At 41.3% G+C, this 15,011-nt stretch overlaps 2 protein-coding genes across 3 annotated transcripts; both read right to left on the minus strand.

Moving 5' to 3' along the window:
* Window positions 1–276: 276 nt before the first annotated feature.
* ssr4 (signal sequence receptor, delta) lies at window positions 277–4,426 on the minus strand. The gene is made up of 6 exons (XM_063464121.1): window positions 4,229–4,426; window positions 3,908–4,026; window positions 3,740–3,814; window positions 1,975–2,064; window positions 1,778–1,843; window positions 277–889 (listed from the first exon to the last, which is right to left on the minus strand). Exons 1-6 carry the CDS (start codon window positions 4,275–4,277, stop codon window positions 785–787), a joined length of 504 nt encoding a protein of 167 aa, XP_063320191.1. The 5' UTR covers window positions 4,278–4,426; the 3' UTR covers window positions 277–784.
* Window positions 4,427–5,781: 1,355 nt separating this feature from the next.
* On the minus strand, window positions 5,782–13,940 carry LOC134618736 (rho GTPase-activating protein 4-like). Of its 2 annotated transcripts, none has more exons than XM_063464283.1 (22): window positions 13,899–13,940; window positions 11,940–12,029; window positions 11,636–11,807; window positions 11,364–11,526; window positions 11,083–11,145; window positions 10,871–10,999; window positions 10,670–10,798; window positions 10,276–10,497; window positions 10,094–10,195; window positions 9,477–9,638; window positions 9,296–9,380; window positions 9,025–9,052; window positions 8,818–8,917; window positions 8,659–8,719; window positions 8,426–8,503; window positions 8,197–8,325; window positions 7,996–8,101; window positions 7,551–7,778; window positions 7,410–7,462; window positions 7,080–7,311; window positions 6,954–6,999; window positions 5,782–6,443 (listed from the first exon to the last, which is right to left on the minus strand). In XM_063464283.1, the coding sequence occupies exons 2-22, from the start codon at window positions 12,004–12,006 to the stop codon at window positions 6,267–6,269; spliced, it is 2,532 nt and encodes an 843-aa protein (XP_063320353.1). In that variant the 5' UTR covers window positions 12,007–12,029; window positions 13,899–13,940; the 3' UTR covers window positions 5,782–6,266. The 2 variants fall into 2 exon arrangements, with proteins under 2 accessions (XP_063320353.1, XP_063320354.1); XM_063464284.1 differs by lacking the exon at window positions 13,899–13,940 and adding an exon at window positions 13,619–13,730.
* Window positions 13,941–15,011: the final 1,071 nt, after the last annotated feature.

The following is a 15,011-nucleotide window of genomic DNA, read 5'->3' on the forward strand; positions in this document are numbered from 1 at the left end:
AACAGGCAGATTTAAATATGCTGTTTTTGGGGCTGCATGGGAGTTAGGGAAGGTGGAGACATTTTCATGCGACTTGGCCACCCATAGATGGGATACAATTCAACTACTTCAGCATGTGAAAGATAAATCTGCTTAAAGCTGGTTGTTACTTGAGTTCAGGTGACTAGTTGCAGCTAGTTCTAGACTGGAAAATAAAAAGAAGCACCGTAGATGACGTGTTGCTGTGAAATAAGAGACCTTCCCATCTGTCTAGAGAAAAAGGAATTTATAGATTTCCGCTTTACTACAACCAATAAAATAAAAGTCATTTATTCACTTTCCTGGAGGAGACACATCCACTCGACCTGTTCAGGCCAGTCAGCGCAGCCACATTATTGACATTTCATTTGCATGGAAGCTTTGACCTTTGCAGCACAATCTGGTCAGGATGTTCCACTGTTTAAGCAGGACCCAATACAATGCATGAGCTCTATTTGATTTCTTTATTTGTAAAGTCCAGGTTTATTGATCTGTTGTTTCCAAAAAAAGAAACCATTGTTATAAAACTCCACCCATACCGAGAGTCAATCGTGTGTCAAAATTCATCTTTAAAGACTCAAAGCACATAAGAGACACAGTCTGAATAAAAAATACAAAGACTGCTACTTCTGCTCCTTGCCCCAAAGCAGATCAAGTGGCAAAATCCTGTTGGTTTGTCCCAACACTGGATGATGGATAATTGGTCGAGCCCCATCAGAAATCAGTCTTTAATGATCCAGTATTTAAAAAGCTGTTTTGGATCAGTTTATGCTTGGATGGTGCTCTTTGCGCTGAAAGCCAAGTAGTAGACCAGGATACCAATGAGGGCAGCAACCACTTCAGTAGACACCCATGGGCCATTCCATGCACCCTGTAGTGAGTGAGGGGGAAAAAAGGAAACAGGTTTAAGGACAAGACAAAAGCAAATAAGGCAAATGAGGGACAGCCAATCAGAAGAAAGTTGGCTTAAATAGTAGTTTTATGGTTTTAAATGGAGAGAAGCTAAAACAGCTTGTTTCAGGGTGAATGGCCCGTGGGGCCAATAAGAGACAGATAAGGATTATTTTTAAATGAGAATCACACAAAGCTAAAAGTGGAACTGGAGTTTCATGTTTACATGAGTTTGTTGTTTTGAATGAATGCAGAGATTCCAACCATAAATCAGACACTGGCCCCTTAGATGCATCCGCACAGGAAACGGCGAAATCGTGACCAGAGACCGCAGCAACTCAGTGACATTTGGTAACGTCAAGCAACGAGGGGCAAAAAAATGCTGGCAACGTGAAATCGACGGATCCCTGAGTTAAACTTTTTGCAACTCTAAAGAGAGCAATTTAAGCCACTACCAATGAGAGCGTAACATCCTGTTGATTGTATGACGGTATGATGCATGAGTGGGAGGTAAATAAAGTTAGAGGGTTACCTGCACACTATCATGTCAAATTTCTGGTAATCATGTGTTCTTAAGTCCAAAGTTCACTTGCCATTTGCTCTTCTTTAAGCTTCACTAATTCTTAAGGAAAACAATATGACTACTCTGCAAAATAGAGGCCTGTAAGAGTGTGCAGTCAGGCGATAATCTCTCTGGGTTTATTCATTCACTGGAGACCTTTCAAACATGCCAGGAAGTTAAGTGATACTTGATGTAAGCTCACTAAAGCTGATACAATTTAAGGGCATTTACTGGCTTTTAATTTACAAGATAGCATGATCATGACTCAAGTGATGGGTTCAGTCTGAGGTCCTACAAGAAACTCACCCTGTGGTCAATGTTGACAGAGAAGAGAGGGTGAATGGCATTTACGTCTTCATTGTTTCTCTGGGCCTGGAGCAAATGAGATTAACAGATTTAATTGAAATTAAAGCATATTTGATTTTAAAGATGACTCGTTCCAAAACAAGTGGAGCTCAAGCAAAGGAAACTGCAAGCTGATCAACAACACATAATACACTAACCTTGCGCAGGGCGCTATAGGACTCCTCATCGAAGAATTTGACCTGATATGTTCCAGAGGCTGCCTGTTTGTGAGGAAGACTCCAGGACACCTGATGGAAGAAAGTACACATTCAATAATAGAATGAAAGGCAAAGGAGTATTTTAATTCCCTGCTGATTAAAGGGTTAGGGATAAATGTAAACTACTGTCTAAGCAAGTCATAAGGTACAAGTATCCTAATGACACCAGTAGTTCTTATTTGAAAAGGACACTCACATATAGTAAATCAGCAATAATTTTTTGTTTTTTTAATAAGCTCTACATGAGACATCCTGTGACTATTAATACAATAGAAATTACTTTTGACAAAGGAATTAATTCTAATTTCCATTGCACTGGTGTGTGTGTGTATTAGTGTGTTGGTTCACTTAACAATTTCTATAATTTGCTGTCCACTTTTTTCCTTTTTATTGCAATTTACTGAAATTACTGCTACAAGAAGTCATGAAGTCATGACCAAACTGGCAGGAAAATCCAGTTAAAGGGCAGCATGTTTTGATATCAATATGTATATATGAATCCATCCAGTGTACTGAAAATGTATAACAAGATGAAGTACTTTGATATTTTCTCCCACCTTTGCTTATAAGCTTTAAGGGTGGTCTCAATTAAGAACTGATCAGTATAGGCTAATACCAGCCAACTGACTGCTGTGGGTCTATCAGTAAACAAGATTACATTTACATATATCTGTAACTAATATTTATTAGTTGTGTAATACTGATTTGTGCTGTCTAATCTTGGCTGAAAGAATTCAAACCGTTTCAGAAACTTTTTATAATGGAGACATTATTACTGGCACAAAGATTATAAAAAAACAACTGTAACCATGATCATCTGGCTCATAATAGATTTTGACAACCCAAGTATTTAGACAGCACTGAAATCATTGTGACTATATGTTCAACCTTCTGTAGTTCAGTACCCATAAATCTACAAAGCGCTACTACTTTTTCAGCTGCTCCCTTTATAAGGGTCACCACAGTGGATCATTTGCCATCACCTTCACCTGCTCTTCACCTTCGCTCTTCCTCTTTTTGTCCTTCCTGACTGCTTCATACTCAACATCCTTTGTCCAGTGTACATTTAGAGTTTCCTATTCTCACCTAGACTAGCCTCCTTCTCTCTCCCTGCCTCCTATCATCTTTTCCCCTTCTCCTCTTAATTTGTCTTCAGTCAGTAGTAGCACACTATCAACCAGCACCCTGTTGGCCAGCAGCACTGAAGGTGGCCATTGTTGTTGACCTGGGCCCCGATCGATCTGGTATGGAAACCTATTCCTTGATGCCCCGCATGTTTGATTTGGCAAAGATTTTACACCAGATGCCCTTCTTGATGCAACCCTCCCCTTTCATCCGGGCTTGAGACTGGCACTATGAATACACAGGCTTTTGGCACCATGTGGCTGAGTTTATAAATCTATGCACACTAAACCCAGGTTTTTCCCCAATCAGAGGACTTTTTGTGACCCACAAATAGGCTTTACCTACAGCCAAAGGAAAATCATTACAACTGTATTCAGATGAATTTCAAATAAGCACAACAGAACATGGCTGGGTTTCTCTCAGGGCAGATGAACTGTGTTCTGTACACCAGCTAGCTCATTGTACCACTGTTAAAAAATATCAATCAAAAAAGCCCACCCTGAGCCAAGAAACACTCTGCTAACAAAACAGATTCAGTAAAAGCAAGTGCCTTGACCTGTAGTTACATGTGAATCCATACCTGGTACTTTCCAACATCCTGTCCTCTGGTTACAGGGAACTGTCTTCCATTGACATCAGCATACAGCGTTACGCTCTGCAGAGGGCAGAAATCACCATGAGTGCTCCAGTAGCATCAGTACATCATTGTGCTGCTGGCTGCCTTAAAGTGTTAAAGGTGGACAGTTACCTGTGCTCCGTTGGCGCAGGTCAGGCTGAGTTCAACGATGAAGACAGACTCTGATGAGATGACGGCGTCAGAGGTGGTGTAGGCCGACGGAGTGATGACTGGGTCCGTGCAGCTCTCTCCTATGGGCACAAAGAGCAGAGCTGAGGTCAGCTGAAATCCTGCACATGATCGTCTACACAGCATCTATAGATAATACAACTTTCACCACCCTCCTGTGGCTTCGAGATTGCCGGTAGTGATTCAATGAATTAGCTACTAGCTAAAGCTGATTAGCATTACAGGCTTATTAACCCGGTATTCCCTCTTCCAGCGTTGTCTTACCTGAGCAGGCGACCACCAGCAGCGCAAAGAAGGCGGCTATCCGGATCATCGTGACGTCTCGGAGGTTGTTTGAGAGGTTTGGTGTTGCTCCTGAGGTCCAGTTGCCTGAGTGCTCGGCTCCTTCCAAACAGTAAAAAGGAAGAAGTCCACCTCAGCTCACAGCGCTTCTGCACCTCTGCGTCTGCGCACCAATGACGTGGACTCTCGAAACCGCAGAGCACCCTGGGAAAGTGCCCCGTCGACACGTCATCAGAATCAAAATGGCCGGAAGTGATGGATCCAAACAGCTTTAACAAACTGACCTTTTTTTTTTTTTTTTTTTACAAATTTCTAATAAAAGCCTCCCTCATGGTCATTCACACTACAACAAAGTAATAAAGTAATAGATAAACAAATAACAGAAAAGTTTAAATTGGACAAAAGTAAAAATAAATAAACGAGTGAAAGAAGTAAAGAAATAAATAATACATTTTCTGTGAATTACAAAAAACGTTGTTTTAGAAATAACAGCACAGTTTGGGGAATTAGATTATTATTTTACAATTTAAGCCCACAGAGTTGTGCTGATATATTTGTTTTATTAAATACAAGAGCATTTCTTTATAATGTAGAAAGGAGGAGACGTGGTTGAGAGTGCACTTCTTGTTCTTATATTAAGATATCGCATGGCTCAAATGTGTACTTAAACTTCTTTACAATGAAAGAAAGTGGAGGTTCACTTAGAATCAAAGTGGTCTGTATGTGGCCCATGATTTACAATGAGTTTGACATCCTTGGGGATCTAGGGTATACAGAGATTTGTGACACTGCATTTGAAAAATATGTAATAATTCAGTTATAATAATATATATTATAATAATTATTATTATCATTATTTAATTATCTCCACCTTTATAGACAGGTTGGACAAAGATGAGTGTCCAGTTGAGGGAACCTAAGAAATCTCTTTATTAAATATTTCGTGAATCTCCTAAATTGAAAATTATGTAAAAAATGTATTCAGGCTACTGAGAAGCACCTTGGTGAAAGTCAGCATACTACCTGGTTGTGGTGCTTTGTTAATAAATGATGATCCCTCCATGTTCAGAGTGATTTGCTTCCCTAAGTAAAGAAGAGTGAGGCCTATTTTTTTAAACATACCTTTAAGTGATTTGAAGCAATATAAATCAAATGTAATTAAATTAAATAGGACAAGACACAAACAGAGATATTGGTATAGATTGAGCAGTGGTGCAGGGGTAAGAAGCTTGGATGTTTGGAATAGCATCCCAAGCATATTCCACTGAAGGTTTCCCCAGGGACATCCACAGGGTGGGACACCTGGGATAAATCCAGAAAACACTGGAAAGAATACATCTTGTCTGGCCTTCAATTACTGAAGGAGGCCCCAGAGGCATCTAGCCAGTGTTGCATGAGAAATGAGCATCTGGACTACTTTTACCTAAGCCTGAATATATTACCGTATTCTATGTATAAAACTCCAGGATGAAGAAAAGAAATGCAAGTTATAGTCATGTTTTACATACACATCTAATAAAGCAGTAAGCCTAGACAAATTATTTATTCGGCATGTAGTTCAAATATACAGATAAATCATAAAGTTTGAGATAAGTAGGAATTGACGTTTACAACTATAACATTCACAGTTTTCTTGACTTTGTGCCAGCATCTCATTTTGACAGAAATTTGATTAAGAGTGTGCACTTATGCCTGTATTGACTAAAAATTATTGACTGGCAGGCCAGCTATAATAAGAGAGGAAGTGCAAATATCAAAAATGCCTAAAAACACATTGGTGCATTTCAAGTAGTTCACAGTTTTGACACAGTACCGCAGGCCTGTGGAAATCTGCTGTACATCACATGTAAGACAGGACTGAGTCAAAGAGACCTCAGAGAAAGGACTCTCAGTCAAGGATCTCAGGTTTCTAGAAATAGATGTGCTGAAAGCTACTGTCAAAGGCCTTCACGCTACACCTCAACTTCCATTAGTATCATCTCTCCCTCGCCCCGTGTGTCTTGTGCCATTGCTGATCATCTCAGTCCGCTGCATCTGCTGATTTGAAGAGCCCTGTTCCTCTCCCCCTGCGCCCATCCTGCTTTCCTTTCTTCTGGGGAGTCTGGACTGAGGGGGAGGACACAGTGGGGGTGGGATCCTGATGGGTTTGTCGTATCAAAAGCTCCTTAAAGACTGAGTCCATCTGGCGACAGACTTCCTGTAATGTGAAAATAAAAAAGTACGGATAAGAGAGGAAACGGGGAGAAGTGTCCGTTTTCTCTACTTTTCGACTTCAGAGCTTCCGTTTCTGCCCGCTGCTCTTGGCAATGACTAATTACTCTGCATAGTAAACCATTTACTGAACATCACTCAGATTGTCATAACCAGGAAACCCAGACTGTGGGTTTCCTGCTACCGTTAGCACTTAGTTCTTCTTTTTGGTTATCAAAAATGGATTTATTTATTTAAAAAAAAAAAAAAAAAAGGACAGCCCAGCCATTTGCTCTTTAGCAGCAGCACATTTCCAAGTACAGTTTGGCTCATTGTCCCCTTTAGCAACCTCTGATGTTGTAACGCTTACAGCTACAGACACAGATTACTGTGAGAACCCTTCACAATGGCTTCATTTAAAGTTGCAGATGGCTCATTGCACAATGGTGCAGTATTTTTCTTTTTAAAGACATTTATTAGGTTATAAACAGAGAGCTATAAGAAAAAGAAGACACACCTTATCTACTCGAGAGGCTATATCCTCAGATGACCGTCGCTGGTAGCTGTATGCAGAAAGAGAGATCAGTCTGAATAATTATGTTTTACTCAAGCACAGTCAGTCAGCTGTTGTTGGGTTACTTACTCTTGCCCATAACAAGGAGAGGGCATCCTCCTTGGCTTACATTGCGGCCCAACAGGAATCTGAAGTGTGCACTTTCCACCTGAACCGAAGCTGCCCCCTCCTGGTGCAGCTGTTAATCTGTGTTCTAGTGCCCCGCTGCTATTGGCTCGGGGGCGTTCTCCCCTTCTGGGTGCTGCTACTCCAGACATGGACATACTTGTGCTGTTGTCAGCCAAAAAGCCCATTTCCAAATCTGCAGCAAAGCAAATGTATACATCGTTTGTTATTCTTCAAAGTGATCATTATATATTTTTAATGAAGAGATGAACTGAAATAGCCATATAAACTTACCATCTTTGCTAGGGGTGTACTCAGTTTCTATATCTCCATCAACATTGGTCTCTCTGTGAAGTAAAGAGCCTCATATAATCATTCCACAATGCACCCCCCAACCCCCGCATGTTAAGTAAACTCAAAGATTTTTCACTATACCCGTCATCCAGTTCTAGTGTCATGCATTTCTCATAAACTGGTCCTGGCACTTCGCTCTGAGTGGGGAAGATGCTTTCTTGCTGAATGATGATGCCCTTCACCAGGGCATTGATCTGAGGCTGCAGGGTCACGACGTCGTCATCATGAGCACCTCTTATCAGGCTCGGGCCAAAACACACGGCCAAATTGTAAGGTTGCATCATGTTCTCATCACTATACTCCGACACACTGAAGGCAGAGAGAGAGGAGTAAATAAAGAAATAAAGAAAAATTTAAATTGGTTAATTTTATTGGTCGTTTTTACCTCATATAATCTTATTTAACTGCACTAACATTGGATGTTAATGATTCTCACAGAATGATTCAGCAATGAGTAAAACAAGGCAAAAATTCAGTTTTTCACATTTTTGTCTTCCATATTCAAGTCACAGGTAACAACACTCACTGATAAAGGAATGCAAAGAGGTATCTCATGACGATGATAGCAGGCTCGGGGAAGGAAGAAATCACAGCTTTCAGCTCAGCTGCTCGCTCTGCGTCATTCTTTATTTCTGGAAAACAAAAAAGGTGATGAAATAAAAGAGAAGTTGCTGCTGAGCATCCTTAGCCACACTAATTATATTCACAGGTGCACAAGAACACTCACGGGCATGCTCCAGGAGCAGATTGGTGCTGTCAAGGGGGAAGAGTGGATTTTCTAAACCCCTGAAGTAAAGCTTCAGCACTCCAGCCGCCGAGTCAAGGTCATACCTCCCTTCAGCCAAAGGGTCTTCTCCTGCAGGGGAAGCCCATGGCACACTGCCCCACATTATTAATGCTCCATGGAGAGGAGAGCTATGAGTAGAAGTTAATCTAACAAACACACACACCCCTACCTCGCTCAAAAGCGTCCCTGAGGTTATTGACCTCCAACTGAGACCCCGGCACTCTAAATATCCCTTCATGGTGGAGTCCTGATGGGCAGACAGATTATCGCAGTGGTCTAAAATGAGTGTCTGTTTCCCTCAGTCACGTTTTAAACACAAGAGGCTAGATGTATGTGTGTATGCAGTTGTCTTTTTACAATAACATCTAATGGTTTAATGTTACTTCAGCAATGAAGACTCACCATGGAGGTTGATATAGCGAATGCAGCTTTCCACAACAATTGGAATCTGTTGTCCTGATGCCTGAATTAAAAAGAAATAATAAATTTCACTGACTCATCACGAGTCAAAAGAAAAACTAAAATGACAACGAGAGAGCTGAAAGAGGAAACCGGTGTTACCGTTATGAAGGACAGCATGTCTCCATTGAAAAGTTTTTGGTTGTGCATCAAATTGGCACTCGAGTGATTCTTTCTGACACGCATAGACTTTCCAGTGTGTCTGGAGAATGACACACAGGACCGTGGAGGCACAGTGTTAAGACTGGTAGCATGAATAAATAAAAACGATGACTCAGCGACAACTGTTAAAAAAAATTATATTCATACCGAGGCTGATGGTCATTTGATACTTCAGCTGGGAAGAAAAAAAAAAAAGGACATAACATATGATAAGAGCAATCCATTTTAAAAAGGAGAAATACTCTGTGTTTTATGCTGTGTTTGGTTTTTTTTTGTTTTTTTTTTAAAGGGAACATTTTAATATTCAGTAATACCCTATAATACCACAGCTGCTTTTTTTTCTTTGTTTTTTTTTTTTTAAAGTGACACAGAGTCAACAACTTGTGGTATTGTAACGTGAGAAATGCAGAAGCAATACCTTTTTCTACAGCTTCTTTAAGCAGATCATGTTTAACTTGCAGTTTAGATACAAGAGAGCTGCCAACAAGGTACTCCTTTACTTTCTGTAAAACAAATTAGACCGATCAGATTATTATTTTTTTATCGTTACCACACCAACTGCAAATCATTGCTGTTGCCCCCAAATTTTACAGACTCACAGTAAAGTAGAGGTATTCTATTTCCTGCAGGTTGGCCCGTCGTCGAGTGGCGCTGGGCTTTACAGTCAGATTTTCAGTGCTGCCCTCCTGAGATGAAGGCTCCAGATCATCGCCGATGCCCTCCAGCAGAGAAGCCTGGGCTGCTGACATGCTCTTATTAACCTATATGAGAGCAGCAGGGTTGAGAGGTGACCTGCAGTTGCTGGGTGTACTTCAGGATCAGGTCAGAATATTGCACACTCCGATATACACCCTGGCTGATAATTCTGTGTTGTGTAGATACCCACATTTGAGACATTATGTCACTTTCAAGTACCAGCAGAACTGCTGAGATTTATACTTGTCTTACAAACTGAGATCATGAGAACTATTAAAAAAGGGCTAAATATAGCCAATAATGAGGTGGAAGGCGTTCTCGCCTTATATTATAGTGCTTTTGCATCTTCATCCCTTTTAAGCGCTTTTACTTCCTGTCTGTACTTGAGGCTGTGATGCTTTAATAAGTTTAAATAAAATTAGATTAAGGAAACAAGAAGAAATTTTCATAGACTATTTGCAGCCTTGTTAAAATTCAAAATATGATAATGAGCAGCCCTGGTTGGTGCGATTTTCTTTACCTCCTCAGTTTCCTGGGTGACGGCTTGCAGTCGAGTTTGTATCTGTTTGAATCTGGTCTCCAGTTCGCATATCATCTCACACTCCGCACTGACCTGAGTAACCTGAAATGCAAGGGAGTCTAGAGTTGTTCCACACACTTAATATATAAAGTTCCTTTACATAATTTAATCAAAATACACACCTGGTCCCCATCGTGGGGCTGATAGGGGAAGCGTAGGGGCATAGAGAAGGTGTTGTAGTTGTCCTGCAGGAGGATGTCTCTATCCCGGCTCTGGTCCAGTCTAGACACGGCCTCCTCTATTTGCTGCAGGCCTGTGCTCAGGTTATCCTGGGCCTTCCACCGTCTTGACAAGTAGGCCTGCATCACCCTGCCCAAAGTGGTGTGGTAACCTGTATCTGCACACTGGAGGAGGAAACGGAATTGCAGATCACTTCCCTCATTCGGGTGCTTTCAGATCATGACAGAAGGAATGGAAACAATGGGCGCTGGGGTCCAAATGACATGAGAGATCATGACCTTGAGTGCTATGTAGGGTTTTTGTATGTTGAAAGGAAAAGGTGACTGATGTACTCACATCTATGAGAGTAGAGATGTCTTGCAGGTAGTACTTATTCATGGAGGAATTGGCTGCAGCCAGGTTTAGGAGGTACTCATTTCGGGCCTTGCTGCACTTCAGCTTTATTTCTTGGACTTTAATTTGTCTCTACAGCACATAAACATTGTCAGCAAGAGTCATATGATATGTGCATGCACGCACATGACACCAAACATTTACCTTTTCTATCAGCCTCTCCAGTTTTTTATTTGCGCTCTGCTTCTGCTTTTCCTCTTGCTTCTCTGCTTCCCTCAGCTTCCCCTCTGCACAGACATAGTCTGAGTGGTACTGGTAGTATGTTCGCCATGCCTGCACACAGGCACAAAAAGCAATGCTTTCCTCTGTGTACTTAAGAAACGGAAAACATTCTGTGTGGTTGGTTTCTCACGTACCGCCTGTAGCTCTGTGGTAACCTTGAGTAGCCCATCTTGTAGCTGAATGCAGATGTCTTTACTCTGGAAAACACAGCATAAAGACAAAATATCAGAAAAGTGAGATGGCACGACACAGCAAGGACACAGTGACCCACGGCATACTTTTAATATCAAGATTTGAAAAACATATACTGGTGGTTAAAGTGAGAATGGAAGGACGATAACAGAGCAAGTATTATGTCATTTGCACTGCAGAAGTGCATGGCAGTGCGTTCGTGGGTGAGCGCTTGCAGTAGTACCTTCTTTGCAAGGCGCTGTGTGTACTCCACACAATGTGTGAGAGGTTGGGTGAGAAAGTTGTTGCAGCTTTCACTCAGTCCATTATGGTCCCTACTTTCTTGGCGGGTCTGGGACAGCAGAGCGAGCCATACTTGGGACACAGAGTTACTACTGGGCTCCTTCCTGAGCATGGTCATGCATAAACAAGAAAAAGAATACAAAAGGACACAAACTTTGAAGATTGAAATGAACTGCTGTGTAGTTTAGCATGTTATGTGCAGTGTGCAATTACCTCTTTATCCTTGATGTGAACCTTTCTGCTAGTTTTTCCAGGGAACGAGCATACTCGCTTTCAATCTCACCCCGCCGACGCAGGTAGTCTGTCAGGTCTTGCAGCTGTTGGCTCTTTTGCTCAAGTTGCAAGTCCAATACCTTCAGTTGGTCTACAAGCTGACAGCGAACCTCTGAAAGGCCAACAAAGACACACTTACTGTGACAAGTAGGTTAGAAACTGGTTTCACTGATCAGAGTTAAGATGGTGTGAAATAAAGAGGTTGTGTTTCTCAGTGTGGCACAAACCACCACAGGCCTTTTACCTTTGATTTGAATGTCGTAGTCCACCACACCAACCCGCTCCTTCCGAAGTTTGACATGGGAACTCATTGTTGATCCAGCTGGGTGGAATTCTGTATAAATGCAGTGATTGCTTTCATTTATAAGCTAGCATGAAATATCAGCTCTGTTCTGTTAACCCTTTCTTAAAGAGGGGAGTAAAATTTGTGGGCATGCAAGCTGATCAGTATCCTTTGGTGGAAAAAGCCTGTTAAACCCACTGTTACAGCCTTTCTACTGAAGTCCCCACCACCACCTCCACCCTTCCCCTTCCTCCAATAGACCCTACGCACTTCCTCTTGAAAGACTTGTAGAGCTGAAATGAGCATGTTCGTCTTACTGTAGCACATCTTTTCAAAGTGGTCACACTCTGCTGCGTTTCCCTGAACGGCAGGCAACTAGAAAACCGGTTGGCATGTGTTGCTTGCTTGCACCGGGCAGACTGCAGAATTGCAAAAGGTGCAAAAATAACTCTAACAGCATCTCAAGCTGCCCTAAAAATAGGACGAACCACAAGGCGCACAACTGTGCGGGGATGTTTGTGCTCAACACTACAGGTGGTTTTACAGAAGAAAAAAAAGAAGGAAAAAAAAACTTTCACCAATAAAGGTTTAAATCCTTCTGCCTTTCACTTTACAGTATGTCTTGGCCGATTGAGAAGGCTATACCCAGGTATATTCCAGTTCAGGATGAACACGACAGGACATGTTTATCGGAGAACTGGCTTTACCCTGAATACAGTTAGACAAAGAAAACTACCAGGTCTTACTGATAAAGGTTTAACTGATCGTTTCTGATAGGTTTCAGTTTCTTGACACTCTTTTAACTATAATTTATGGGTGAAACTAACACCCAGGCCTATTCTCAAGAAAAAAGAAAGATGAGTGTGGCTGGAGCACAACGGCTTTTCTTCAGCACATGATAATCCGACAGCTTAGTCACTGAACTTTGCAAAATACTGTACATTAAAGGAAATTTATTGCAATTCAAAAAGAGGAAGATCAGAGTGTTGTCTTGCTGGATCATACCCTTTTGTACACAATCAATACGCACACATTCTCTCCATTTCTACCCCTCAACTTCCCTTTTTTTTGAAAGCCAAACATCACTCATCAGCACTCTCTTTAGCTGAAATGTGCACTCTCCCAACAGATGACCTGCTAACATGACTCTGCTGTATTTCAGCATGGCCCAAACTCCCTGCAAAAAGGAGTTCAATTTTTGCAGCCTGTGTCACCCTTTTCCATTAGTCGCTTCATTCTTTCTCCATGCGATCAGCTGGTGAATCACCACGTCCTATCCTCACAACCTGCCGCAGTATTTCATTAAGGCTAGTCTTAACCTTATTGCTACTATAGCTTTTCAGTTCCTGTTTTACTAAAGTAACCTTTTCTACCATTTTAGTGTTTGTTTTTTTTTTAAACAAGCACAAACAAGCAGAGGCATCTATAGTTATGAAACATCACTCGCCCTAGGGGGTTTGTCTATAGCCAACAACAACATAAAACGATCAAGCAATGCAATCCTTAACTGCATAACAGCATGTGCCTTTTTAATACAAAAACATGTTCATTAAGCATTAAACTGACTACCAGTGCTGATTTGGTGAGACAGGAAAACAAATAAAAATCAATAAGAGTGTCATACATGCAGAGAGTCATACCTGATCAGGAGTTGTCTTGACTAGTCTTTCCTCCACACTAAACTGAACTAAATGATGCCAGTTAATAGCGCAGTAACTGCTTCACCTCCCCCTCACTTTGGACACGGATGGATGTGGGTGGAGTGGAAGTCATCTCTGACTGACTCTCTCTCACACACACACTTCCTTACTTCTGCTGTTCTCACCCTCACCCCACCCCCCCTTTCCCTCCCCACTTCTTCTCACTCACACATTCAGTTTGAGCCATCAGTGTGTGACTGTGCATGTGACGTGTGAAAACCTTTTCTAGTATAGTCCTTCCTCTCTCTCTCTTTCGTGCCCCCTCTTGAACCCCACAGCAGGTTTTCAGTTCAGTCAAACAACAGCTGTTTTCACTGATTGGGCTCTCCTTGCCGGTTCCTGAGTGAAATCAGCTGCACTGAGCTGACTTCAGTTGAGGGGAAAAAAAAGAATGTTATTTTGAATATTATTATTATTATTATTAGGTTTTTTAAAATATATTTTTTATACACTGTCATGGCTACAATATGAGTGAGCGGGCGCAACCTTGACTTTAAAAAACAAAACAAAACAGTCAGTTATGTAGATTAGGAGGGAAAAGAAAAACAGAAACGAAGACCACTGTTGCTATGAAATCATAACACAAGAAAGATTTACAACAAATTGTTGACTTCTCTATCTGAGAGGTGTTAAACAGCCTGCTGGTGTGAGGCTGAGCTTCTTGCAATTTGTAAGAGAGAGTCTAACTTTTTAAAAGATCACTAGGCATAATTTGTTCTTATCTGTCGCGTACTTCTCTTTCACTCTTGTTTCCTTCCTCAAACAGACAAACAGATGGTGTTGCACAAACAATTAAAAAAAAACAACTGGTATTTAACTTACGCATTTTGGATGACATGCGAGAAAGAACAGTTTGATTGAAGCGAGTCTCTGTTGAGTCCCAATGCAGCAGGGAGCTGTGTCTTTCAGTTTAAACCGAGAATGACCTTTGAACCTTGCTACACCCTACATAAAAGTAAACTAAATCTTTGAGCTCAACTGTAAACAGTCATGGCCCAACTATTCAGTTCACTGCAGGAAAAGTAAACTCATCTGAATTTAGTTACACTTAACTATGTCCCATTTTGACCTGTTATAGAGACCCATGACATTCCTGGCATTGAACTCTTGCTGTAGGTATTGTGACATGCCATGCAGTAGTCTTTCTCCGCCAGTAGGAGTCACTAAAGTATGAATTTGACAGTAAAGGCACTTCCCCACTTATGAATAATAGGCTTAAAAATGCGACCTGAACCTGTAAATAACAATTTCATGGGCTGAGTAGATGACACTTTAATATGAACTTCAGCATTCCATTACTACATGCCATCTAACATGTTTCCACAGCGGCCGT

Source organism: Pelmatolapia mariae, linkage group LG20, assembly GCF_036321145.2.
Source record: "Pelmatolapia mariae isolate MD_Pm_ZW linkage group LG20, Pm_UMD_F_2, whole genome shotgun sequence".
In the NCBI taxonomy this organism is placed as follows: Eukaryota; Metazoa; Chordata; class Actinopteri; order Cichliformes; family Cichlidae; genus Pelmatolapia; species Pelmatolapia mariae.

What these genes read in the sequence shown, in the direction of transcription:
- ssr4 (XM_063464121.1), bottom strand. Translation starts at nt 4,277, where the DNA reads ATGATCCGGATAGCCGCCTTCTTTGCGCTGCTGGTGGTCGCCTGCTCA. An exon ending in GCTGGTGGTCGCCTGCTCAG is followed by an intron (nt 4,027 to 4,228) that starts GTAAGACAACGC and finishes TTGTGCCCATAG; the next exon opens with GAGAGAGCTGCACGGACCCA. An exon ending in CCTATAGCGCCCTGCGCAAG is followed by an intron (nt 1,844 to 1,974) that starts GTTAGTGTATTA and finishes CATTTGCTCCAG; the next exon opens with GCCCAGAGAAACAATGAAGA.
- LOC134618736 (XM_063464283.1), bottom strand. Translation starts at nt 12,006, where the DNA reads ATGAGTTCCCATGTCAAACTTCGGAAGGAGCGGGTTGGTGTGGTGGAC. An exon ending in TAGAATACCTCTACTTTACT is followed by an intron (nt 9,381 to 9,476) that starts GTGAGTCTGTAA and finishes TTTGTTTTACAG; the next exon opens with AAAGTAAAGGAGTACCTTGT. An exon ending in TAGCCTCTCGAGTAGATAAG is followed by an intron (nt 6,444 to 6,953) that starts GTGTGTCTTCTT and finishes TTCACATTACAG; the next exon opens with GAAGTCTGTCGCCAGATGGA.